Genomic DNA, 27839 nt, shown 5'->3' on the forward strand with positions numbered 1-27839 from the left:
AAAATATCACCTAAGTGATTCACATATTTCACAAATGGGGTCCTCACAACCTTCTTCAGAACAATATTTCTCAGAAAATAATTGTCAACTTCAATGTGCTTTGCCCTCTGAACTCTGGGTTTCTAGTAATATAAGTAGCAACTTTATTTTAAATAAATAAAAAGTATCTAGGGCTTCGTTACCAAGAATACCATCTCTAACATAAGAGACTTCAACAACATAAGCTCAATCACTGTATTATCCAAGGCTTGGTATTTTGTTTCAGCACTAGATCTGGCTACAGAGTTTTCTTCTTGCTACGTTTTACAACCTCATGGCCCTACAAATTTTCAGTATCTAACAGAAGATGTTTGATCATCAACACATCCATCTGCATCTGAGTGTGTCACAAATTTTATACATTTATACATCAAACCTCTATGAGAGCCTTTGAAATACCACTAAATCCTGTAAACAGCATCCTAGTGTGGTTGTTTGGGATTTTTCATGTACTAACTCACCACCCCTACAACAATAGATATGCTAAGTGTAATGATAGTTAAGTGGACCGACTTTCTAAACAAATGCCTATATCGATGTTTGTCTTCAAAGTCTAGTCCAACATTCCTAGAAAACTTCATGTGGGAATCAATAGGAGTATAACCGCCAGTCTCACTTTGTAAGTTCTTGTTATATATTCACTCAATCTTATACCATACAATCTTAATACCAAGAAATTAATGGAGTACCCAAGTCATTGATTTGAAATTTTTCTTAAAGCCACTGCTTGGCATTGCAATGCTGTCACTGCAAGTGATGACAATAGCATCAACATTGAAATTAGGATGTATTCCCAAGAGGAGGGGTGAATTGGGTTATTTAAAAATTATTCGCGGAATTTTAAATACTTCAACCCTTAACTATTCAACCTTCCAATATATATAGATGTATATATGTAGATATACAGCAATCAGAACTATGTTAATTGCAGCCTTTAGGTATGAATATGGATATACAAATTGAATTTACAATATGAGATAACACATTCAGTTGAGCACTTTTTGTATTATATTGATTCAAGAAGATTCACAACAATGTACTCAAGAATAAATTCAATGATTGATTTATGCCTTAATAAAAATCAATATTAAGATCTAACTTTCAGCACATGAATTTTCTTTCAAAACGGATTTTGTAAAATACTTGTTTAGCTTCAGCACTTATACTTTATTCAGAAAATATGTTCACAAACAAGTTAATCCTCAGATTATTTATTTTCAAACTCAAAGTTGTAAACTTTTCTGCATGGTCAAATCAATGCTTTGCTCATACAACTGATATATATTTGATCTCAAACAAAATATGTTCAACAAGTTTACTATGTTTAACAAGATTCCTCTTTTCAACAGATTTTCAAATATTTAGCTCGACCTCAAATATTCAACAAGATTTAATATTGAGCACGAGATAATATTTAGCAAGTTCTTATAAAAATAAAATCATGCACACAGTTTATAACGTGCAGAAAATAAAAAGAGTAGGGAAGAAGAAGCTGAACACCGTTGTTTTTACAAGGTTCGGCCGCAGCCTACGTCCTTGCCTCCAGCAACACGCTGCGAGGATTTCCCTTACCAACTTCGTTACCAGGTGAAGTTACAACCTCTCTCCCTGGAGTTCGCCTCTCTAACAAGAATCCCCTCCCGCTAGGCAACGATTCAATCCCTTGAACCATAAAAAATACAAGAAATAGCAAATATTTGCTTGTACAAGAAAAAGCTCCTTAGACGAGCAGATTAGTACACATTAGATTCAAAAATAATACTTCAACAGCAATATGAAAGTTGAAGCTCAAAGTATATCACCAGAATTGATTGAAAGATGTGAGTTTTGAAGATCAAATCAGTCTTTTCCAAGTGAAAGAATCAAGAACACAGCAATAGCCTTTCAGCAAAGAGAATACAAGAGAGTTGTGCGTGCCGTTGCTTTTCAATTCGTGTTCTTGTCCTAATGTGCGAGAATAATGCGTTTAAATAGAGCACTAGGGTTTTAAAAAACTTTCCCTTGAATTTTCTCGCAATTTGGAAACCATTCACGCAAGATTTGGAAACAAGATCAGTGTTATTTAACGTTTAAACACTCGCATCAGTCGCCTGTCCTCGAAGGGTCAGTCGCCTATGCTCCTTTAAAATCAGCGTATTCTGAAAGTCAGAATGAGGTCAATCAACTGTGCCTCATAGGTCAGTTGCCTGTGCCAATTTTGTTTGAATATTTTCAAACACAGAAGCACCACAGTTGCCTGATGGTTTATCATCAGTCGCCTGTCCTATCAGCAAACTTGTTTTTCAATGATTTTTGGTTCCAAACTTAATTCATATATTTGAAAACTTATTTTGGACTTTGAGAAAATATTTTCCATGAATAAAATCAGGTATCTAAGTCCAATGACATTTCCTAGGAGCTTCAATCAATCAGTATTGAGTTTTGAAGTACATACATGAGACTTTCATATGATTTTCCTATCTTAGTGTCTAAGTCTTCATGTTGTGAAGCTTCCAATATGTCTTCTGAGCTTTATGCATTGCTTCAACGAGCTTCATGTCTCACATGACTTGAACCTTCATGTTTATCATGTCTCATTGCCTTAAGTGTAATTTTCCATTCGGATTCTTCAAGTATGTTCACTTGAAATCATAAGATCACTTAAGTCCTGAAACTCAAACTTGCATAGACATGTTAAGTAACCTTGATTTGTTATCATCAAAAAGAGATTAAGCCTTGTTAGGCCAACAAACATAAATATTGTGCTATAAAATTCAAGGACTTTAGGCTAATTAGCTTAGTAATTAGTGTTTATAAGATTTTGACTGAAGTGTTATCCAAGAAATTTGCTGCAGTACTGGAGGATACTTTTTCAGTCAGAGCACTTTTTTAGGTGATAGGAAGATTCTAAATGCAGCCTTGATAGCAAATGAGGTGGTAAAAAGAGTTCTATTGTTGAAATTGGACTTTGGAAAGGCTTATAATAGGGTGAGCTAGCTTGGAATTTCTTGGACAAGGTAATGAAAAGGTTTTGGTTTGAGGCTTTGAGGAAATGGATTTGGGGGTGTTTATTTTCTGTGGTTTTTCAGTCTTAGTGAATGCCAAAGCTAAATCTTGGTTTTGTGCATCTAGGGGTCTAATATAGGAGATCCCCTTTCTCCTTTTCTTTTTTACTATTGTGATTGATGCCATCGGTAGGATGATTGATAGAGGAATTGATAGAGGTTTGATGGATGGGCTTAACGTAGGCTATGAGAATTTGAACATGTTGCATCTTTAGTTTGCATATGATACTATCTTTTTTCTTTCAGAGATTTTGGGTTGTTTCATGGTGATTTTCTGATGTGAAGTCAGTTATACTCTGTCTCTAGTACGCTGCTGCTGTTGCTGTTCCTCTGCCACTCTGTTTATTGTTTGCTGATGTTGCAGCTCTGATGCCGTGTGTTCGTGATTGATTGCTTGCAATATTGTACCAGTTCCTGTTTGGTTTCAATTGGTGTTCAAATACTTATTTCCTGTTCTTTTCCGTGTTAGCTTCCAGTCGCTGCCAGTTGTAATGCCCAGGGCTGCTGCCAGATTGTTAATTAGATGCCTGTAGCACTTTGCTGTTGTCTGCTCTGTTCTTGGTGGTTTAGTAATTCCTCCCAGGATATTGTTAGCTCAGTTCTTAGATATAGCTGCCTCTTGAAGTTCTGGACTTTGGGGGGGTCTGAAGTGTTGTAAGTTCTGGTTTTTGAAGTCCTGGAAAGGGTGCTGTTTGCACTAGTGTGTGCTGCCTGTCTTCTTAAGCTCCTTCCTGCAATAATTCAGCCATAGATACTACCTCTAACTGTAGTAGGGGAAATTTTGGAGAATGAGGACGAGGTTTGGTTTGTGGTCGCGGCAACAATTGTGTATTACGACAAGGAGTTCATCATGGAAATTCTTACATTTTTGCACAAATTGTGCCAAGGAAAATCATACCATTGATCGCTATTAGGATCTCCTAGGGAAACCAACTTGGGCCAATAAATCTCTTGCGAAGGGTGATTCTACTATTAACACTTCAAACATACCTAACCACTCCACTGGCAGTTGAGCACATCATCCACCATGTTGTAAGAGGATTTTAACTATCTTTTTTGCATGGTTAAACACCTCGAGACTCCGTCTTTTACATCTAGTGCTACTATGGCCCATTTCGGGTACAACCGGGCTTTTTGCCTTTTCATCCTCCTTCCCTTGGGTTACAAGTTCTAGTGCCTTCTCCATATGATAGGTACTCTTGTTGATGGTTTGATAACACCAATTTCTAGTTTTAGAAATATTCTCTCAATTCCTTGTATTCCTCTTTCATCTATGTTATATATGCCTAAAATTTCCCTTGAACCTACTATCAATTAGTCAATTAACTAAATCTCATAACTGTTCTACGACCTTTTCTTCTTAGTGTGTTATTTAGGATATTTGGGTGAAGAAAAGGATTGGTGGAGGGCTTGAGAAGGAGAGCTTGTGCTATTTCAATGGTGGTTCCAATTCTTGTCATACAACTTCCTTAATTTCTATTCATGGTGTTTCTCTTAAGCAATGGCACACTTGTTAGGTCATCCATCCCTTCAAAAACTACAAAAAGCTTTTCCAAAGTTCAAGTTCATTTATTGTTTTGAGTGTCCTAGGTGTTAGTTGGGAAAGCATGTTGTGAGAGGATTTTAACTATCTTTTTTGCATGGTTCAACACCTCGAGACTCCGTATTTTACATCTGATGCTACTATGGCCCATTTCGGGTACAACCGGGCTTTTTGCCTTTTCATCCTCCTTCCCTTGGGTTACAAGTTTTAGTGCCTTCTCCCATATGATAGGTACTCTTGTTGATGGTTCGATAACACCAATTTCTGGTTTTAGAAATATTCTCTCAATTCCTTGTATTCGTCTTTCATCTGTGTTATATATGCTTAAAATTTCCCTTGAACCTACTATCAATTAGTCAATTAACTAAATCTCATAACTGTTCTATGACCTTTTCTTCTCAGTGTGTTATTTAGGATATTTGGGTGAAGAAAAGGATTGGTGGAGGGCTTGAGAAGGAGAGCTTGTGCTATTTCAATGGTGGTTCCAATTCTTGTCATACAACTTCCTTATTTTCTAACCATGGTGTTTCTCTTAAGCAATGGCACACTTGTTAGGTCATCCATCCCTTCAAAAACTACAAAAAGTTTCTCCTAAGTTCAAGTTCATTTATTGTTTTAAGTGTCCTAGGTGTTAGTTGGGAAAGCATGTTGTGAGAGGATTTTAACTATCTTTTTTGCATGGTTCAACACCTTGAGACTCCATATTTTACATCTGGTGCTACTATGGCCCATTTCGGGTACAACCGGGCTTTTTGCCTTTTCATCCTCCTTCCCTTGGGTTACAAGTTCTAGTGCCTTCTCCCATATAATAGGTACTCTTGTTGATGGTTCGATAACACCAATTTCTGGTTTTAGAAATATTCTCTCAATTCCTTGTATTCCTCTTTCATCCGTGTTATATATGCCTAAAATTTCCCTTGAACCTACTATCAATTAGTCAATTAACTAAATCTCATAATTGTTCTATGACCTTTTCTTCTCAATGTGTTATTTAGGATATTTGGGTTAAGAAGAGGATTGGTGGAGGGCTTGAGAAGGAGAGCTTGTGCTATTTCAATGGTGGTTCCAATTCTTGTCATACAACTTCCTTAATTTCTATTCATGGTGTTTCTTTTAAGCAATGGCACGCTTGTTAGGTTATCCATCCCTTCAAAAACTACAAAAATTTTTTCCTAAGTTCAAGTTCATTTATTGTTTTAAGTGTCCTAGGTGTTAGTTGGGAAAGCATGTTGTGAGAGGATTTTAACTATCTTTTTTGCATGGTTCAACACCTAGAGACTCCGTCTTTTACATCTAATGCTACTATGGCCCATTTCAGGTACAACCGGGCTTTTTGCCTTTTCATCCTCCTTCCCTTGGGTTACAAGTTCTAGTGCCTTCTCCCATATAATAGGTACTCTTATTGATGGTTCAATAACACCAATTTCTGGTTTTAGAAATATTCTCTCAATTCCTTGTATTCCTCTTTCATCTGTGTTATATATGCCTAAAATTTCCCTTTAACCTAATATCAATTAGTCAATTAACTAAATCTCATAACTGTTCTATGACCTTTTCTGCTCAGTGTGCTATTTAGGATATATGGGTGAAGAAAAGGATTGGTAGAGGGCTTAAGAAGGAGAGCTTGTGCTATTTCAATGGTGGTTCCAATTCTTGTCATACGACTTTCTTAATTTCTATTCATGGTGTTTCTCTTAAGCAATGGTAGACTTGTTAGGCCATCCATCCCTTCAAAAACTACAAAGAGTTTTTCCTAAGTTCAAGTTCATTTATTGTTTGATGTGTCCGAGGTGTTAGTTGGGAAAACATATTAGGACATCTTTTCCTTCTAGAGTCAAGTGTCGTTGTTAATCATTGTTTTCTCTTATTCATCTAAATATTTGGTGTCCATTTAGAGTGAAGAATTTAACCAATTATCAATATTTTGTATCCTTGTGGATGATTTTTTTTGTATGACCTAGGTCTACTTGTTAAAAGATAGGTCTGAATTTTTGAATATATATACCAAGAAGTGAAAACTATATTTGGCATCGTATTCAAAATTTTCAATTTGATGTTGCACTTGAATTTGTTCAAAATGAGCTTCAATATTTTTGCTTAGCCAAAAGGATTATTCATCAAACATCATGAATACATACCCCTCAACAGAATGGAATTATTGAGCGAAAAAATAGACATTTACTTGACATAGCACAGTCTTTACTCCTTCATATGCGTGTTCCTAAAACCTTTTGGACCAATGCTCTTCTTATAGCATGTTTTCTACTTAACAATATGTCTTCAAGTGTTCTAGGGGGATAAGTTCCCTTCTCCATCGTGTACCAGAAACATCTATGTTCTCTATTGTGCCTCATGTCTTTGGGTGCACATGTGTTTTTAATGTACCGATCAAGACAAGTTCTCTCTTGTGTTTCTTTGTTGGGTGCACGTGTTTCTTTGTTGGGTGCACGTGTTTCTTTGTTGGGTGCTTAAGAACTTAGAAAGGATATAGATGTTATGACCCCCATGCTCGTAGGAAATATGTTGGTGCTTGTCACCATTTATTTATTTATTTATTTATTTTCCAAACAACACCCAATTTCTCTAGTGGAAGGTCCTCCTTAGATGAATCTATTTTGATTCCATCAATGATTTATGGTCCCCCACCCCCCTTGTTGTGTTGATGCTTTTATTCCTACCCTCATCTCTCTCGAGAAATCTTCTACCCCTCTTCCAAATCCATTAGTTACTGATCCAGAGGAACAAATGAAGGTTTATGAACAACGGAAAGCAAGCATTACCACCATGTACCCTTGACCATCACTATTTGACTTCTGGTTCTAAAGAACCATCCTCATGTGACTTGGATTTTCCCATTGCTTATTGGAAAGATACTTGAACATGTGCTTAGCAGTGCTTAGTTGCTTATCTTGTTTCTTATTATGTTTTAGTTCTTCACCTTCCTAGTCCTAAGTTCTTTTGCCTTCTTTATTTCCTCAATTTCTATCCCTTGCCTACATTTTGAAGCACTTGCTAACCTTGAGTGGAAGCAAGCAATGGATGTACAAATGGATGCCTTGACCACTCGAGGGACATGGGGCTTGGTGAATCTTCCTCCTAGTAAAGAGTTGGTTAGGTTTTGTTGGGTCTATACACCATCAAATATCTTCCTAAAGGCAATTGAATAACTTAAAGCTAGATTGATTACCAAGGGATACACCCAAACATAGGGTATTGATTATTTTGAGACCTTCTCTCCTATTGCTCAACTAAATTCTATTCGTGTATTGATCTAATTGCCAATTAATATTGATTGGCCCATATACCAGTTGGATGTGAAGAATGCCTTCTTGTATGGAGATTTTCAAGAAGAGGTATCCATGGAGCGACCTCCTGAGTATGTTTCTTTGTGGGAGGATGGTTAAGTATATAGGTTGCATAAGGCCATTTATGGTCTTAAGCAATCTCCTCGAGCCTGGTTTGAGAAATTTAGTGTTATAGTCTTTGCATTTGGCTTTATCTAGTGCCATTCTGATTATTTTATTTTTGTTTGTAAAACAGAGATAGGTGTGGTACTTCTTGTAATTTATATTGATGATATCATCATCACTGGCAAGGACTAGAGTGGGATTGCAGATGGTAAGCAATGACTTCAAGAAAAATTTCTACGTTACTTTCTTGGTATTGAGATTATACTGTGTAGGAAAGGGTTGAATTTATCTCAGCGAAAATATATGTTGGAATTGCAAAGTGAGATTGTTTTGTTGAGAGCTAAACTAGTTGATACTCCTATAGATCCAAAGATCCCAATGTGAAGTTGTCTAGGGATGTCAGACCAGATTTTGAAGAAAAATGTTGATATAGGCAGTTGGTTGGCAAGTTCATCTACTTGAGTGTCACTAGACCTGACCTATCTTTTGCAGTGGGGGTGGTATGTCAATTTATGAAAAATCCAAAACAACCAAATTAGGATGTTGTTTGTAGGATATTGTGTTATCTCAAAGGATCTCCCGGCAAAGGTTTGATATATAAATGTAGAAATTGTGAGATTCTGGGATACTTTCATACAAATTGGGTTGGATCTGTTGATGATTGAAGGTCTAGTACTGAATATTGTACAGTTAAAGGAGGTAATCTTGTTACCTCCCATAGCAAGAAACGAACCACTATAGCAATGTCTAGTGCTGAAGCGGAATATTGAGTTATGGCTCATATTGGTAGTGATCTTATGTGGCTAAAGTCTCTTATGTCAGAGATGGTATTCTTGGTAATGAAGCCAGTAGGTATGTTTTGTGATAATCAAACTGCCATTTATATTGCTAGCAATCTAGTGTTTTAGGAGAGGATGAAGCACATAGAAGGTGATTATCATTTTGTAAGGGATGTTGTGTTGAAGAAGCTCATGAAGACTCCTTTTGTGATCTATGCATTAATTAGACAATGTCTTTACAAAGCCTATATTTAAGTCTGCCTTGTCTAATAGTTGTTACAAGTTGGGGTTAGGTGATATTTGTATACCTCCAGCTTGAGGAGGAGTATTAGAAGAGAAAATATTATTTTAGTAATTAGGTTGTGTTAATGGGGTTATTTTTGTCCTTAAGACTTTATCGTTATTAATAACATATAAGAGATTTAGAGGGCAGATGTGAATCTGTGTGTTTTAAGTACCACACAATAAACGCAGGCAACAAGACTAGAAATCAGGACCTCCTAGTAACTAGCTCTAATATCATGGTAGAATACCACCTTACCTAAAAGCTTAAATTGTTAGGTTGTGGGCCAACTATGTATATCAAGTTTAACAGTTATAATCTTTTAAAAAATCTGACCCATGCATATTTTTCATTTATATGCAAATAAATTGAATCAGCAAGTGCAGAAAAGCTAGTATCCATTCACTCAAAACACTTACTTGATATCTGATGAACATTACAAGGGTCATTTGAAAAATGGACTAAAAACAAAACAAAATAAAACAAACATTTACCAAATAAATTAGGGCCCTATACACTTATGAAAAATAGTTTTATTTTTCATTTTCATAATACATAAATGCCATTTACTTTTCCTGTTTTTCAAATCTGTATTGAAAAGTTAGAATACACTTTTTATTCTATTTTACATTTCTTGTATAGATCTTGGAAAACTAGAAAACAAGGTGAAGGTGGCATTTCTGTAGTTATTTGTAAATCTTGAAATGGAACATGAAAACTGTTTTCTTTTTCTAAACAGGCCCTAGGGGAGGTTGATGCAAATTTTCTAAATCTTATCCATTTTATTTTTACTTGATTCCATTCCTATGGCTCCATTTTAGATAATTAGCAATTGGCTTACTGATCTAGGATACATTATGACAGCAAATCAACTATTGGGAGAGGAATGTCAGTTGAAGAGAAGAGGAACCTAAAGAAGGAATTGAAGTCCCTCAAGATGGAAGACTTATCTTTATTTATGGAGTCTCTGCCACCAGACTTACTCACAATATTACGTACAGAGTAAGTGAAGGGGATAAAAATCTTGTTCTCCAACATGGAAAATGCTTGCTGACATATATATTTCCTTGGCTCTTCATTTTATTTACCCTTTATTCCAGTGGGCTGCTGAGATCTGTTATTGCCAAGCTAGGCGCTCCACAGAGGGTCCGTCTGCTAGCCTATGCCAAATATGCTTTATATGGTCTCTCTCCAAAGTCGCATCCAGAATCTGGTAAGACAATGTGCACTAATATAAGTTGTGACTGCCAACTTACTAAAAAATTCCACTGTATATGATAAAGAAGCAAATGCGAGCTAGAATATGTTAAATTTGCTACATCTCTCCATCTGGAGGATTTAAAAAAGTTTTAGCTCACACATGGAGAGAATGAGAATAGGCTACTTTTTCTTTTTAGTGTCTGTGTCTTCTTTGAAGGGGTTCTTGTTGTCATTTTACGGCGCATTGTGAGAGACACAGAGGGAAGGCAAATGATTGGGTTATATATCCCATGCTTACGGAAGTAGTTAAAATTCCTCCATTTGAATTAATCTTCTGGGTCTCATAACCTAGTATGCTTCTGGAAGGCGTACAATTCTCCTGGCCTGCCAACTCTTAAGATTATCTTGCAAGTTTACCATATTACATAGTTGACTGATTTTTGCCCCCTTTCAGATTTTACAGTAAAAGTTGTGTTCTTCTCATTGAAGAGGGACATGAATTACCTCGGATTGAGAGTGCTTCTAGGTAAGAACATATGTTTCTTTACTTGATTACCAGCTTGGAGTTTTCGCCTTTTTGGATTAATTTTTCCGCTCATTTTTCAGAGGTACTAGAGCTGCTTTCTTGGATGGAAGAGTGCAGGAATATATTATATAGAAGGCTTAAACGGATGTTTGTCTCTGCTGCTCATTTTTTTGTCCATTTACCTTTTTCTGCAGTGAGTCTTAAGTAGGTGCTACCGTGATTACCTAAGTGTACCAGGTATTATTTTTCAGGCCCAATATATTTTCTCCCTCACTATACATCCCATTAAATTTTGGGACTTTTACTGATGGTTTTTAGTCAAATCTTGAAAGATGTGAGAGACTGTATGGAATGGAATGAAAGTGCATTATCTCCTATTGTATTGTATAGTCTAGGCTTAGGAGAAAGAAGAGGGGGAGGTGTATCGGGATTTGGCAGTTGCCCCCTCAACCATTCTCAAACTGGCTTCTAAATTATTGTGGGTTATTGTCGTGGATTTTTACTTAATTTGGCCCCTTTTAGTAAAATAAAGTTATAATTTGCCCTAATTTCATCGGAATTTTTTTTTTTTTTCAATGAAAAGTTGACATGATTTATACTAGCCTTTTGTTATACGCAAGTCTTGGATCACCTTGGAGTGACTAGTTCGAACTTAAAACTCATTAGATTGAGCATTGCTGCAAGTGCTTGTTTTGGGAAAAACACCTTTGTTATCATTGTTTCCTAGGCCTGGCAAAACAGGTCATAACCTGTTGGGTCACCTCGACCCGCCCGTTTAAAACGGGTCCAGGTTTAAGAAAGATAACCCATTTAATAATTGGGTGGGTCACGGGTTAACCCGTTTATAAACGGGTTAAGTGGGTTTTGGCGGTGTTGGGTGACCCGCTAATTCGCTATGCTTCAGTGTGCTTCTCAAGCTTCACGGCTTCAGCTTCAGCCCCCCTTCACTTCAACTTCAAGCCTTCACGCGACTCACACCTCACGGAGTCACGGTTCACTCTTCAGTCTTCACAAACACAATCACACACTTAAAAAAAAAAAAAAACCCTAACCCTAACCCGCGCCTCTCCACTCCAGTCTCCTTGTCTGGTTGTCTGGGTTGTCTTTGACCTCTCGGCTCTCGGCTCTCAATCTCAACTCTCAGCTCTTAGCTCTCACTCTCTCTGTCTCTTAGATCCTCTCCAGCTCTCCTCTCTAGTCCGGCAATCTTTCCTCTCCTCTGGCGTGCCGGATCTACCAGGCTATCGGTCGTCTCTTGCCAGTCGTCGTCTCTTGCAAAGGTCGTTTATATGACCACAAAACCAGATAACCAAACATAAACCACAAAACCATATGGTCCATATCTCACTTTACCGTTTAAAAATATTTTATTTTTGGGTGGAAGACTTTTGGGTGATGGGACTTGGGAGTGAGGAGTGTTGAGTTTTTTCCTATTTAATCTCTCCTCAAATTCAAACTCATAAAATGTATTGTTTTTTACATTTTATGTTCTTTTTATTTATAAATTAATAAATAAAATGCAGTTTTTTTTTTTAAACAAAAATGTCATTTTATATGAGATTATAAAAATTTTTAAAATAAAAAATTATATATTTTTAAACAGGTTAGGGTTGGTATGTGTGTGATCCGTTTAACATCGACCTGTTAATGACCCGAACCGTTAATGACTCGGCCCGTTAGTGACTCGCCCAAACCCAGCCCGCCGCTCGTTTTGCCAGGCCTATTGTTTCCAGGTGCGGTTTGTGTATGAAATTGGGCGCATGCCACGAGTAAATAAAGAAACAATGGGCAGGTATTTTTGGAATTGCTTGAGACCAAATAACATCCCAATATAAGTTTGGAAATGCTTGGGTGATAACGGAATTATATGGTTAACTAATTTATTTAATACAATTGTAAAAATTAAGAAAATGTCAGATGAATAGAGGAAAATCACTTTAATACCTATATACAAAAATAAAGGAGATATTCAAAATTGTAATGACTATCGGGGAATTAAACTTATGAGTCATACGATGAAATTATGGGAAAGAGCAGTTGAACAAAGATTAAGGTTAGAAACGAAGATCTCAGAAAATCAATTTGGTTTTTTGCTTGGGAGATCTACCACAGAAGCTATTTATCTTTTAAGAAGATTAATGGAAAAGTTTAAGGAAATATTTATTGACCTTGAGAAAGCATATGATAGGATATCTAGAGAAGTTTTATAATGGATTTTAGAAAGAAAAAAAAAGGTATATGTTGTAGGTATATCGATGTCATTAAGGATATGTACAATGGAGTAATGACTAGTGTAAGGATTATAGATGGAGAAATTAGAGAATTTTCAATTACCATAGGTGTACATCAAGGATCTGCTTTGAGTCCTTATCTTTTTGCTTTAGTGATGGACCAATTGACAAAGAGTATTCAAAATGAGGTTCCATGATGTATGTTGTTTGCAGATGATATTCTATTAATTGATAAAACTAGGAATAGAGTAGAGGCTGAGTTAGAATTATGGAGAAAAATTTTGGAATCTAGAGGCTTTAGGATAAGTAGAAATAAAATAGAATATATGAAATGTAATTTTAGTAATGATAGGAGGAATATTGGACACAAAGTTAAACTTGATGATAAAGAAATAAATAGCACTTGTAGATTTCGATACCTTGGATCTATTATGCAAGTTGAAAGAGAAATTGAAGATGATGTAATGCAAAGAGTTAGAGCAGGTAGGGTAAAATGGAGAAGTGTTTCAAGTGTGCTATGTGATCGTCGAATACCCTGAAAATTGAAAGGTAAGTTTTATAGGATGGCTATAAGACCAGTTATGCTATATGGATCAGAATGTTGGATGACGAAGAAATATAATATTCAAAAAGTAAAAGTTGCCGAGATGAGGATGCTTAGATGGATGAGTGATATAACATTGAAAGATAAATTAAGGAATGAACATATTCGTGGTAAGTTAGGTGTAATTCCTGTAGAAGATAAGATAAGGAAAGGACAATTTAGATGGTATGAACACTTGCAACGTAGGCCTTATAGTGCACCTGTGAGGAAGAGTGACTTAGTTACTATGGGGGGCAGTAGAAGGGGTAGGGGTAGACCTAAAATAATTTGGAAGGAAATAGCGAGTAAGGATTTAATATCCTTGAATCTATCAAAAGAAATGGTCAATGATCGCATAAATTAGCGGAAAATGATTTATATAACTGACCCCACTTAGTGGGACTAAGGCTTGGTTTTGTTTGTTAGGTATTTGTGTCGCTTGAATTCATTATTTTATTTTTATCACAATTTATAATATTTAGGATATATGATTTAAACACCTTGTTTTATTCAGTGAACTATTGGCTTGTGTTCTATATTCGGTTCATTGAATATTTTTAAAAGTAATTCTCAATTTGAAAATTAATTGAAATTATAGTTAGGGTAGATCTTAGAGGATCAGTCAGATATTTGATTTTTCTAAACATGTTGTTCCTTGAAATTGATTCTATTCCTAGGCATTGTAAATTTTCTGTAGAAAAAAAAAAAAATGATCACGAAAGCAGTCCAATATATGTAGTTCAATCATACAGCGTGACGAAGTTTACGAAAATAGGTCAGAAATAAATCATAAATAATAATGTGTGGTGGTCTGTCATCATTCATGTGGCTTTGCCCAAAGTGTGTGTGCTAGTGAGAATTTGGCTTGTGAGTTTGCTCTGCTTCAAAAAAATAAGATGGAGGATGGATACTTGTATACATGGTTGGGTCTAAGATTTAATAGACTTGAATATTTTGATCAAAATGGTATATAACAAGCCTCCATGAAGACTCCTTAGGAGCTAACAAGCGGTATCCGAACTAACGGTTTATAATTAGGTAAGCGGCACCACAAAGTCAAGGCATGAAGATGATTCTTCTAATGTGCTAACAATTGGAGGATTAAATGTGTGATTAGTGCCAACAAGGATCATCTAGAGTTGGTATATGGACTTAAATAAGATTAAGATATGGGAGATAAGATTGGTTTGAAGATGCGTGAAATGCAATATGAGGTACATAAGGCATGTTGTGCTGGAGCCAGGAGACGCGTGAGCTGTGATCTGCAAGCTGGAAATGCGTGAGCTGTGATTTGCAAGCTGGAGACGCGTCAATTAATTGTAAAAGAATAATATTCCTCAATTTTGATTTATTGTGATTGATTACCAACTATCTATAAATAGAGGAGCTGTTGGGAGATAGAAAATACAAAGAAGAAGGAAAGGAGTGAGGAAGAAAGAAGAGAGAAGAGAGTTGCGTCTGAGAGATTGTAATTTTTCCGTTGTATAGTGAAATTGTGGTGTGCTCCGTGGACGTAGGTCGATCTAGACCAAACCACGTAAATTTCTAGTGTCTAAATTTTTCTAGTGCTTGTTTATTGCTCACAGGATCCTAACAAGTGGTATCAGAGTCTAGTTTGGAATAGAAAAGCCAGATTGGAGATTTTCACCAAAATCAGAGCTTTGTCCAGTGGCTCAAAATTAAATTTTGAGGTCACCATCACGTTCATCTCACCGAGACGAAACCAATGGTGCAAATCGGAACTCGAAAGGAGTTCAGACGCAACCACAAGCACCAACACACGCTTTGTCGGAGTGGTCCGTGTTCTCACGTGCCGGTGACCTGTCGGCCACACGCCCCACGTGCACCACGCGTCTTCCTCACCCAGCCGCCTCTACCCGATCCGGCAACCCACTTTAGACTCGGACTACACCCAACTCGGATCCATACTTGCCCGACCATCCGTCCACGTCAGCAGGCCACGCGTCCTATTAGCGCCGCGTCAACTGCCACGTCAGCAATGGGACCCACAGTATCTACCAATAGGTGGGTCCCATAATGCCATGCAAGTGCCACATCAACAGTGGGCCCCACACCCCTTCCACGTCAACAAACGATCTGTTAATGGCGTTAGTGACGCCGTCAGGAATATTCCGTTATAATTGACCAGTTTTGACCGAAAGTTTGACCGGGTGTTTCAGAGCCATTTCAAGTCCATTTTTCGAACTACTTGAACCATTTCTAAGGTTTTCGACTGTTCCAGATTCAACCTATCCATTTGAGTTAATTCCATCTCTAGATCAGCGAATCGAGATGTCGAACGAAAAGAGCTCAAAGATCGAGATGTTCAATGGCAACAATTTTGATTTCTGGAAGATGCAGATTGAAGATTATTTGTTTGGGAAGGAGTTGCACTTACCATTGAAGGGTAAGTCAGCATCTATGAACGAGGACGAGTGGGAGTTGCTTGACCGTAAAGCTCTCAGAACTATCAGAATGACGTTGTCAAAGTTTGTGGCACTTAATATCAAACACATATCAACCACCAAGTCTCTGATGGATGCGCTTTCTAATATATGCGAGCAGTCGTCAGCCGCCAATAAGATACATCTTATGAAAATGTTATTTACTATGACCATTTATGCAGGTGAAAGTTTTAGCAGACATTTGAATAATTTTAATGAGTTGTCGAATCAACTTGCCTTAGTCGAGATTACATTTGATAGTGAGACTCGTGTCCTACTAATTCTCAGTAAGTTACCCGAAAGTTGGAATGGTATTGTTACTGTAATCAGTAGCTCCGTAGGGAAATCAAAGCTAGTATACGATGAGGTCGTTAGTATGATTTTGACTGAAGAAATCAGAATGCAGTCAAACCATGGTTCCACTTCGAGTTCAGCCTTAAACATGGAAAGTCGAGGCAGAGGAAACAGGCATGGACGATCCAACAATTGCAGCAAATCTAGGCCCAGGCGATCCAAATCTAGAAATCCTAGAGGTTCTTAGGACACAGGTTCTCAGGGCACAAAAATTATTAAGTGCTGGAACTGTGGAAAAACTGGTCATTACAAGAACCAATGCAAAATTCTAAAGAAAGAATATGAGATGAGGGCGAAGACAGATATGTTATTCTGCTCTTTGGAGAGCAAAAAAGAGTCTTGGGTGTTAGACTCTGTTGTTTCATTCCATGCCACTTGCAGTAGAGATTATCTAGAAGAGTATGCATAAGGTAATTTCGATAAAGTATATTTTGGTAATAATCAACCTTGCGACATTGCTGGCAAGAGGACAGTGAAGATCAAGATGAACAAGTCAGTATGGAAGCTGAAAGATGTCAGATATATTCCAGACCTAAGGAAAAACTTAATCTCAGTTGGTCAACTAGCAAATGAAGGATATAACACAATTTTCATTGGTGATGAATGGAAGATTTCGAAGGGTGCATTGACAATTGCACGAAGTAAGAAAAGTCATACTCTTTATGTAACTCCTAATACATGCATGTCTATTACAATTTCTATAGGAAATGATGATAGCAACATATGACATCAATGACTTGGACACCTGAGTGAGAAGGGACTTAGGGTGATGCACTTAAAGGGTAAGTTGAGTGATTTGCAGTCGGTGAAGATTGACACATGTGAGGATTGCATATTTGAGAAACAGAAGAGGGTCAATTTTCAGACAAACATCAGTATCCCAAAGGAGAGACTTGAGCTAGTTTATTCAGATATATGGGGACCAACGACCATTTCATCGACAGGTGGGAAGCATTACTTCGTAACACTTATTGATGATCATTCATGGAAGGTATGAGTTTACTTCCTGAAATATAAATCTGATGTTTTTTATGCTTTTAAAATTTGGAAAGCAATGGTAGAAAATGAAACTGGTTTGAAAATCAAGAAGTTGTAAACAGATAACGGTGGTGAGTATGATGATACCGAGTTCAAGAAATTTTGTTATGAGCATGGTATCATAATGAAAAGAACTGTGCAAGGTATGCCTTAACACAACGGCGTAGCCGAGCGGATGAACAGAATATTGACAGAAAAAGCCAGAAGCATGCGTATGCAGTTAGGCTTGCTAAAGATGTTTTAGGCAAAAGCAGTCAACACAGCAGCTTATTTGATTAACAAGAGTCCATCAATACCGTTGGATTATAATCTACCAGAAGTATGGAGCAATAAAGAGGTAAGACTTTCACATTTGAGAGTTTTTGGTTGTGTTGCATATGTATATATCAATGATCATGTTAGGAATAAGCTGGATCCGAAATTCAGGAAATGCACCTTCATCGGTTATGGTGGAGATGAATATGGGTATCGCATTTGGGATAATGAAAATAAAAAAGTGATCAGAAGTAGAGATGCGATTTTTGATGAAGAGGTGATGTACAAAGATAAACACACAACATAATCTATAGAGTCTGAAACAACCTTTGTAGATGTGGATGATGTTCTAGAAGGTTTAAGGATACGTCAGCGGAACACCGAGAATCCTCAGCATAGTATCGAGAATCCTAAGGCAGAGGAACTTGTGGAGCAGATTGTTGCATGACCACCTCCTACTCCAGCACCAGATCTTAGGAGATCTTCTCGGCAACATGTACCAAATAGAAGGTATGTGAATCATTTACTTCTTACAGATGGAGGAGAACCTGAATGCTATGTTGAAGCATGTCAGGCAGGATATTCAAGCAAGTGGGGGCTTGCAATGAAAGACGAGATGAAGTCTCTTAACTCTAACAAAACATGGGAACTAGTTAAGTTGTCCAATGGTAAGAAGGCTCTTCACAACAAATGGGTGTACATGATCAAAGAAAAGTATGATGGATTTAAGAGGTATAAAGCCCAGTTAGTAGTCAAAGGTTTCGAACAGAAGGAAGGAATTGACTACATTGATATTTTTGTACCAGTTGTGAAGCTGACGACCATAAGATCTGTCTTGAGTATTGTTGCCTCAGACGGTTTACATCTTAAGCAGTTGGACGTGAAGACAACATTTTTTCACGGTGACCTTGATGAGAAAATTTATATGTAACAGCCAGAAGGTTTCCCAGTTAAAGGTAAAGAGAATCTTATATGCAAATTAAAGAAGATTTTGTATGGTCTCAAACAAGCTCCTAAGTAGTGGTACAAGAAATTTGACAGCTGTATGCAGAGGAACAATTTTCAGAAGTGCAATGCCGACCACTGTTGCTATTTCAAGAGGTATCGTACTAACTATATTATCCTATTGTTATATGTTGATGATATGCTAGTCGCAAGATCAGATATAGAAGAGATTAGAAAATTGAAGCAGCAATTGTCAGAGGAATTTGATATAAAAGACTTGGGTCCTGCAAAGCAGATTCTTGGGATGTGGATCTCTAGAGATAAACAACAAGAAACGTTGCGGTTATCTTAGTCAGAGTACATCAGTCGTGTTTTACAGAGGTTTAACATGAGCAGCGCCAAAACTGTAAATACACCATTGGCAAGTCACTTCTGTCTCTCTAAAGATCAGTCTCCCCAGACAGATGAAGAAAAAGATTTCATGACAAGTACCATACGCCTTAGTCGTTGGAAGTCTCATGTATTCTATGATTGGTACTAGACCAGATATTAGCCAAGCAGTGAAAGCTGTCAGCAGGTATATGTCAAATTTAGAGAAGACACACTGGGAAGTAGTGAAGTGGATTTTGATATATTTACGTGGCACTATTGATAAGTGTCTATGTTTCGGAAAAAATGATTTGAAAATCCAAGGGTTTGTAGATGTTGATTTTGCAGGTGAAATTGATCATTGCAGAAGCACCATCGGGTATATATTCACTGTTGGCATAGTAACTGTTAGTTGGATGTCACAGATACAGAAGATTATTATTCTATCCACTACAAAAGTTAAGTATGTAGCAGTGACAGAAGCTAGTAAAGAGATGATTTGACTTCAGAGTTTGTTAACGGAGCTTAAATTAAAGTAGGAAAGGAATGTTTTGTACAATGACAGTCAGAGTGCGATACATCTGGCAAAGAACTCCGCATTTCATTTCAAAACTAAACATATTGGATTGCGTTATCACTTCGTCAGATCTCTGATAGAGGATAGCGTGTTGACACTTGAAAAATCCAAGGTAGCAGAAATTCGGTAGATACGTTAACTAAGGTGGTGACTATAGAGAAGCTGAAATTGTGTTCAATTTTAGTTGGTCTTCATGCCCGAAGACATATTTTGAGCACATCATTGATTCATATACTAATACTAGTTGAGGAGGCGTCTCTGTCTCCAAGTGGGAGATTGTTGTGTTGGAGCCAAGAGACGCGTGAGCTATGATCTGCAAGCTAGAGACGCGTCCATTAATTGTAAAAGAATGAAATTCCTCAATTTTGATTTATTGTGATTTATTATGATTGATTACCAGCTATCTATAAATAGAGGAGTTGTTGAGAGATAGAAAATATAGAGAAGAAGGAGAGGAGTGAGGAAGAAAGAAGAGAGAAGAAAGCTGCGTCTAAGAGATTGTAATTTTCCCGGTTGTATAGTGAAATTGTGGTGTGCTCCGTGGACGTAAGTCGATCTAGACCGAACTACGTAAATTTCTGATATCTCAATTTTTCTGGTGCTTGTTTATTGCTCACAGGGTCCTAACAAGGCATGGAGGTAAGGTTCACTTGAACAACCATTAGAGAATTGGACTTGTTCATATGAGCGAGATAGTTTTTGCTCAAGGGAGAGAGAGTTTGAATTCATGCAAGTATTCCTCCGACGCTAACATGCATGGGTAGGGGTGAGTACAATTCGGTAAAAAAATGAATTACCTGAATTAATTAAGTCATTTTGATTGGTTCAATTATTTTTGATTTTCGATTTGGTTTCAGAATTATTTATTTTTGATTAACTGAATTATTATTAATAATTATATATAATTTATATAAATTAGCCCTAACCTGTTAATTTAGTTTCCGCTGTTCTAGAATCTTCAAGTGACTCTTCGTCTCTACTCTCTAGGTCGCAGTCTCACAAATCAACCCTCAGCGGCCTTGAATCTTCATCCTCCCTTGCCGAGTCGTCATCGCTCTCGTCACGGCCCTCGCCTCTCAACACTCCACTCCGCAATTCGGCAGTCCGCCATTGCCTCGTCTCTCGGAACTGTAATTTCCAAGCCCCCATTTTGAACTATAATTTCTTTATTATTTATAAATTCAAAATTTCTACTTTTAAATAAATACTCAAGACTCAAAAATTCAATTAAATAACCCTAAACATTTGTTGCATATGCATATAGTAGCTCATAATAAGAATAAATTTGAAACAGAAAATTATAATGAATTAACGTTCCAATCTAATTAGTATTTTGATTGCCAATCTAAAGCTTAACATAGTGAATTTATTCTAAAGTTTAAGAAATGTTCTCTACAAATTCTAACTTTAATTAATTTTTTATGAATACCATTAGTAAAATTAAATCAAAATTAATAGAAAATTTAATTAATCGATTTGTTTGGTTCAGTTTTGGTTTATGCTTGTTATGGTTTTCGGTAGGGGTGGTAAAATAGGTTCACTTATCGGATTTGGGCAGGTCATGAACAGGCGAGGATTAAATAAGTTTGGATTCGATTTGACCCGTTTATTAAATGGGTCATAAATAGATATCCGTTAAGCACCCACTTAGAAATATAATTTATTTATCTTAATTTTTTTTTCCTAACATTTCACCAAAATTTACTTTTTTTTTTTTTTAAGAAAAAACTACACTCATTTTTTCATTTATTTTATTTATTAATATCTTAACAAAAAAATTAACATTTTTTTAAAAAAATAGTACATCTCTTTTTTTTTTTTTTTGAAAATATATGATTTAAAATGTAAAAAACAATGCCAATACAAATATAATCCATCACTTGTGTTGTATATCATTTTTTCTTCTTCAAATTTTTAACAAATATAGTTATATAACTTGTAGTTATAAACTATTATACATCTAGAAGTCCAAAAGCAAACATATAAAAATATATTTTTTAATGTAAACGAGTGACCTAACGAGTAATTGACCCAAATCCATCTAACCCATTAAATGAGTTGGGTTCAGATTAACCTGTTTATAAACAGGTCGTCTCCTCTCTAACACAAACCTAATCCAAACGGACGGGTAACAAGTAACTTGTTGGGTCTTAATCTATTCTATTTTGTCGCTCCTAGTTTTTGACTAACGATTCAATTTTGATTTTTATTATAAAAACAACAACAAAACCAAGCCTTAGTCCCACTAAGTGGGGTCAGTTATATGAATCCTTTTCCGCCAATTTATGCGATCATGGACTATTTCTTTTGATAGATTCAAAGATATTAAATCCTTACTCACTATCTCCTCCCAAGTTATTTTAGGTCTACCCCTATCCCTTCTACTGCCCCCCACAGTAACTAAGTCATTCTTCCTCACAGGTGCACTATAAGGCCTACGTTGCAAGTGTCCATACCATCTGAGTCGTCCTTCCCTCATCTTATCTTCTATAGAAACTACACTTAACTTACCACGAATATGTTCATTCCTTAATTTATCTTTCAATGTTATACCACTCATCCATCTAAGCATCCTCATCTCGGCAACTTTTACTTTTTGGATATTATGTTTTTTCGTCGCCCAACATTCTGATCCATATAGCATAGCTGGTCTTATAGCTGTCCTATAAAAGTTCCCTTTCAATTTTAAGGGTATTCTGATCACATAGAACACTTGAAAAACTTCTCCATTTTACCCAACCTGCTTTAACTCTATGCATTACATCATCTTCAATTTCTCCTTCCGCTTGCATAATAGATCCAAGGTATCGAAATCTACAAGTGCTATTTATTTCTTCATCATCAAGTTTAACTTTGTCTCCAATATTCCTCCAATTATGACTAAAATTACATTTCATATATTCAGTTTTATTTCTACATATCTTAAAGCCTCTAGATTCCAAAGTTTCTCTCCATAATTCTAACTCAACCTCTACTCCATCCATAGTTTCGTCAATTAATACAATATCATCTGCAAACAACATACACCATGGAACCTCCTTTTGAATACTCTTAGTCAATTGGTCCATCACTAAAGCAAAAAGATAAGGACTCAAAGCAGATCCTTGATGTACACCTATGGTAATTGGAAATTCTCTAGTTTCTCCATCTATAGTCTTTACACCTAGTCATTACTTCATCGTACATATCCTTAATGACATCGGTATACCTACAACATACACCCTTTTTTTCTAAAACCCACCATAGAACTTCCCTAGGTATCCTATCATATGCTTTCTCAAGGTCAATAAATATCATATGCAAGTCCCTCTTCTTTTCCCTAAACTTTTCCATTAATCTTCTTAAAAGATAAATAGCTTCTGTGGTAGATCTCCTAGGTATAAAACCAAATTGATTTTCTGAGATCTTCGTTTCTAACCTTAATCTTTGTTCAACTACTTTTTCTCATAGTTTCATTGTATGACTCATAAGTTTAATTCCACGATAGTTATTACAATTTTGAATATCTCCTTTATTTTTGTATATAGGTATTAAAGTGTTTTTCCTCCATTCATCTGGCATTTTCTTAGTTTTTACAATTGTATTAAATAAATTAGTTAACCATATAATTCCGTTATCACCCAAGCATTTTCAAACTTCAATTGGGATGTTATCTGGTCCCATAGCTTTCCCATTTTTCATCTTTTTTAGTGCAAACTTAACTTTGTTAACTCTAATTTTTCGAATAAATCTTATATTTTTAGTCTTTTCCTCATTTGACAATTCTAAATTTAAGCCTTCTATTTGGTTTTCGTTAAACAACTTACTAAAGTAACTTCGCCATCTTTCTTTAATATCTTCGTCCTTAACCAAGACAATATCATCCTCACTTTTTATACATTTTATATTTCTTAAGTTCTTGTTCTTCCTTTCTCTAGCTTTAGCAAGTTTAAATATATCTCTTTCCCCTTCTTTTGTACCTAATCTATCATACAAACTATTAAATGATCTATATTTAGCTTCACTAACGGCCTTTTTTGTATCTTTTCTTGCCTCCTTATATTTTTCAAAGTTATCGCTATTTCTACATTTTTGCCACGTTTTATACCAAATTCTTTTTGTCTTTATGATTTTTTGTACATCTTTATCCCACCACCAACTTTCTTTGCTATTTGAGAATCTTCCCCTTGATTCGCCTAAAATCTTTTTTGCTATCTTTTTAATAGAGCTAGCTAATCTATTCCAAAGAGTATTTGAATCTATCCCATCCTCTAAGGTCCAATCCCCATCTTTAATCATTTTATCTTTAAATTTTATTATATTTTCTCCTTTTAGGTTTCACCATCTAGTTCTCCTACACTGGTTTATTTTATCCTTTTTCTTCCATTTTTTAATGCATATATCTAACACTAAGACTCTATGTTGTGTGGTTAGACTTTCACCTAGAATAACTTTACAATCCTTGCATGATACACGATCTACCCTCCTAGTTAAAAAAAAATCTATTTGACTTCTATTTTGTCTACTTTTAAAGGTTATTAAGTGTTCTTCTCTCTTCTTAAAGCAAGTATTCATTATACTAAAATCATATGACATGGCAAAGTCTAAGATCATCTCCCCAGACTCATTTTTGTCTCCATATCCATATCCTCTATGTATTTTTTCATAATTTTTATTATCTCTTCCAACGTGTCCATTCAGATCTCCTCCTATAAATATTTTCTCAGTCCCTGGTATGCCTTTTATAATACTATCCATATCTTCCCAAAATTGTCTCTTAAGATTTTCTGCTAAGCCAACTTGAGGAGCATAAGCACTAATGATATTTATTATCTCTTGTCCTAATACCATTTTGATTTTTATAATTCTATCCCTTACTCTAGTTATATCCACAACGCTATCTTTTAAGTTTTTGTCTATAATAATGCCTACTCCATTCTTATGTTTTTCTTTTCCAGTGTACCAAAGTTTAAAACTTGATTTATCTATTTCTCTAGCTTTCTCCCCCACCCACTTAGTTTCTTGAAGGCAAATTATATTAATTCTTCTTCTAATCATTGTATCCATAATTTCCATACTTTTACCCGTAAGTGTCCCTATATTCTAAGTTGCTAATCTAATCCTAGTTTCCTGAACTAACGTCTTTACCTGCCCACGTCCAGAATGATGTAGGAACCCTCGCATATTTGACACCGTACCCGGGCGCTGACACGGCGCGTCGCTTTGGGGCAACGACCTAGCCCACCCTCGCCCACTTTTCGCTACACCCGGGTGGTTCAAGTGCAACGCGTTGCTCATAGGGGACGCCCCAGCAAATATTCGGTAAGGATTCATATCATAGTGATTTGACAAATTTTACGCTGGCTGTTAGCTACCTAACGCAACCCTCCTCCTTAACCCGGGCTTGGGACCGGCTGTGTGTGAAAAAATTAGGACATTTAAGTGCATCACAGGTGGAGTTTTTGATTTTTATTATAATGACCGCAAAATTATATATACATTATTAATATAGTAATCCTAAAATAAATAAATAATAATAAATAATAAATAAAAATAATTAAATAATATATATATATATATAGGAAGTATCCTGATACTTCACTTCAGGAAATCAAGAACGGACATCATTCCCGAGTCTTAGCTCCATTCTTCAAAAATTTAATCAGAGAAATTTAGTCTTTTGCACGCCGTAGGCACCACTCCAGAGTTAGTGTAAGTGGATTAGATTATGTCAGGTTCTTATTTTAAAAATCTAACCGAATAAATTTGGGTATATGATTATGGGGATATTATTTCAATTTTTATTTTAAAATTTAGCCGATTAAATTTGAGTAAATGGTTATGGGGATATTATGTCAGTTTTTATTTAAATTTTAATTGATTAAATTAGAGTATATGACTATGGAGATATTATGTCAACTTTGATTTAAATACATTTGAGTTAAATTATACTATGAGAATTTGATCACATTTAGGATTTTTCAAAATATATTAGGAATTAAATTTAAATATGAGAAGTTGATCATATCCATATTTTTTTTTATCTAAATCTACCAAATATATATATAATAAAAATTTCACATGCAAGTCATGAAATTTTAGTTATTATATAAATTGTGTGGCATGAGTTATTTTATTGCACAATTGAGCAAATTTGAAATTTTATAGTTATATTTATTATGTGATTTATAACAAATATTGAGGCAATTTTATTACAACCTGTTTGTTGAGAAAATGATGAAATTATGATATTATTTTATTGCATAAATTGCAATTATATGTTTTGAGAACCTTGATGGGCCGGATGTGGTGGATGCTCGGTACCGTAACTATAGAGGAATATAAGTGTAGCCACACTCTTGTGGAAGTGTTGGCGATAGATAATCAGTTTGGCCTGAGTGGGGTTATACCCACTTATTTCCGGACCAAAATGTGGTAGGCAAACTGATTTTACAGTCATAAACTTTTGACTTAACTTTGGTCGACCAACCAATGTTAAGTCCAGTTTTCAGACCACACAATCCATCATAGGGGTTAAACATTACATGCATGGCCCAGAAGTTGTTCTTTTATACCTATTTTTGTATTTATGTGACTTTGGCCATTAAATAGGCCTTTATGTTGTTTTGGAGAAAAGTACGATTATTTATTTAAATATGTGTTTCAAAGTTTATAAATGCAATTTCTAGTATAGTAAGGTTATTTAAAATTATTATTAAATTATTTCTACACTAAAACTCATTTTAGTCACACAATGATAATAATTTAATCCTTACTGCACCTCTATTTTTATCAAACATTTCAAATACCTGGAGAAGTTTAGCCGAAATCAGAGTAGCGTAGCGAAAGTGTAGGTAGAATTAGAAGGAGCAGTTTAGATTAAATATTAAATTGTTATTTTTATATATTTTATAATTTCTAAGAATGAATTGAATTTGATATTGGAGATATTGTTATAATAAGGCTTCTAGTACTCTAATATAATAAATTTAAAGTCTTTTGTTGTATAAAATTCAGGTCACTACATTTTTTTTCATGAATCAATAGTTCCCAAACCAATCCGATATTTGTAGTTATTTACAATATATATTATTTATATTATACATTAATATACAATAATTTATATAATCTATCTTAAAGTTACAAAATAGTATGCATTAAATATTTTTGGGTAATTAATTCGTATATATAAAGTGTAAATGCACACACTAAATTAAGATTCACATAAAATATTTAAATTTTCTTTTAAAAAATTATAATAATTTTATAATTGATTTAGATTAGATAACTAAACCAAATCGTCGATTAATTGGACCAAGTTCAATTTGATTTTTGAAAGTTCAATTCAAGTAACTAAACCAAGAACACCCTTATATATAAGGGTAAAAGACACTAGTCTTTCTTGAAATTTGTCTTTTAAGTTTCGAAAATCCCAAAGACCTCTTTTGGGATTTCAAAAATCTTACAAACCCCTCTAACATTTGTTTGTTAGGACATTTACACTCCTCAAAACTATCTTTTTACAAAATACAAAGAAGGCCAATGTCTTTTTGATAAATCTTAGAATAATTTTATAAAATTCCTGATGCCTCAATAGGGATCTCAAGTTCTCTCTATTTTTTTTAATGAGCAATAGGAGAGATTAATATCTTTTACCCTAATAACAAACTTGAGCATAGAAATGGTACGTGAAATATTGAAAATGTTCAAATACTGAATAAAATGTTTCATTTTCTTGAGCTTTCAAATGCGGGTATCGACAATGCGCCTCAAAAGATGCACATTCCAAATCAAATATGCACACCCATAGAAAGATGTGTTGATTATTTGCTAATGAATTTAGTTTTCAAATCTTATTACAATTTAGATGTAAAATGCAAAGAAGGCAACACAATAATTGACTTCTTTTAATGAGAGAATATACACAGGAACAAGAATTAAAATATTGAAATGCATATAGGTGTTGCTATCATTTTTGAACGGCCAAGCAATGAAAGAAAGGCCTATCCTTTTGACAATGCTCTAAGATGCATAAGCTTAATATCCTAAGATATTCAAATATCAAAGACTTGCTAAGCATGTTGTTGGTTCTGAAACAATTCTATCAACCCCAACCTGTTTCGGAATCGTTAGCATGTATGATAATAAGTTTTGTTTAAACTATTGTAACCAATGCAAAAGAGTTTTTGGAAAACTAATTCAAGTAGTAAAAATTAAGTAAATAAAGGTATAACCAAAAA

General features: G+C 35.3%; 1 protein-coding gene across 6 annotated transcripts in view; it reads left to right on the plus strand.

Moving 5' to 3' along the window:
- LOC131159719 (uncharacterized) overlaps window positions 1-20914 on the plus strand; it is a 92417-nt gene extending 71503 nt beyond the window's left edge. For 3 of the 6 annotated variants that reach the window (XM_058114848.1, XM_058114849.1, XM_058114851.1), the window contains exons 14-17: window positions 9948-10100; window positions 10199-10311; window positions 10753-10824; window positions 10905-11372. In XM_058114848.1, the coding sequence (XP_057970831.1) occupies window positions 9948-10100; window positions 10199-10311; window positions 10753-10824; window positions 10905-11032 (466 nt within the window). In that variant the 3' untranslated portion in view covers window positions 11033-11372. Of the gene's footprint in view, window positions 1-9947; window positions 10101-10198; window positions 10312-10752; window positions 10825-10904; window positions 11373-20607 lie in introns of those variants that run through there. The other 3 variants (XM_058114850.1, XM_058114852.1, XM_058114853.1) reach the window with 2 other exon arrangements.
- The last annotated feature ends 6925 nt before the right edge of the window (window positions 20915-27839 follow it).

The sequence above is a fragment of the Malania oleifera genome, chromosome 7 (assembly GCF_029873635.1).
Source record: "Malania oleifera isolate guangnan ecotype guangnan chromosome 7, ASM2987363v1, whole genome shotgun sequence".
In the NCBI taxonomy this organism is placed as follows: domain Eukaryota; kingdom Viridiplantae; phylum Streptophyta; class Magnoliopsida; order Santalales; family Ximeniaceae; genus Malania; species Malania oleifera.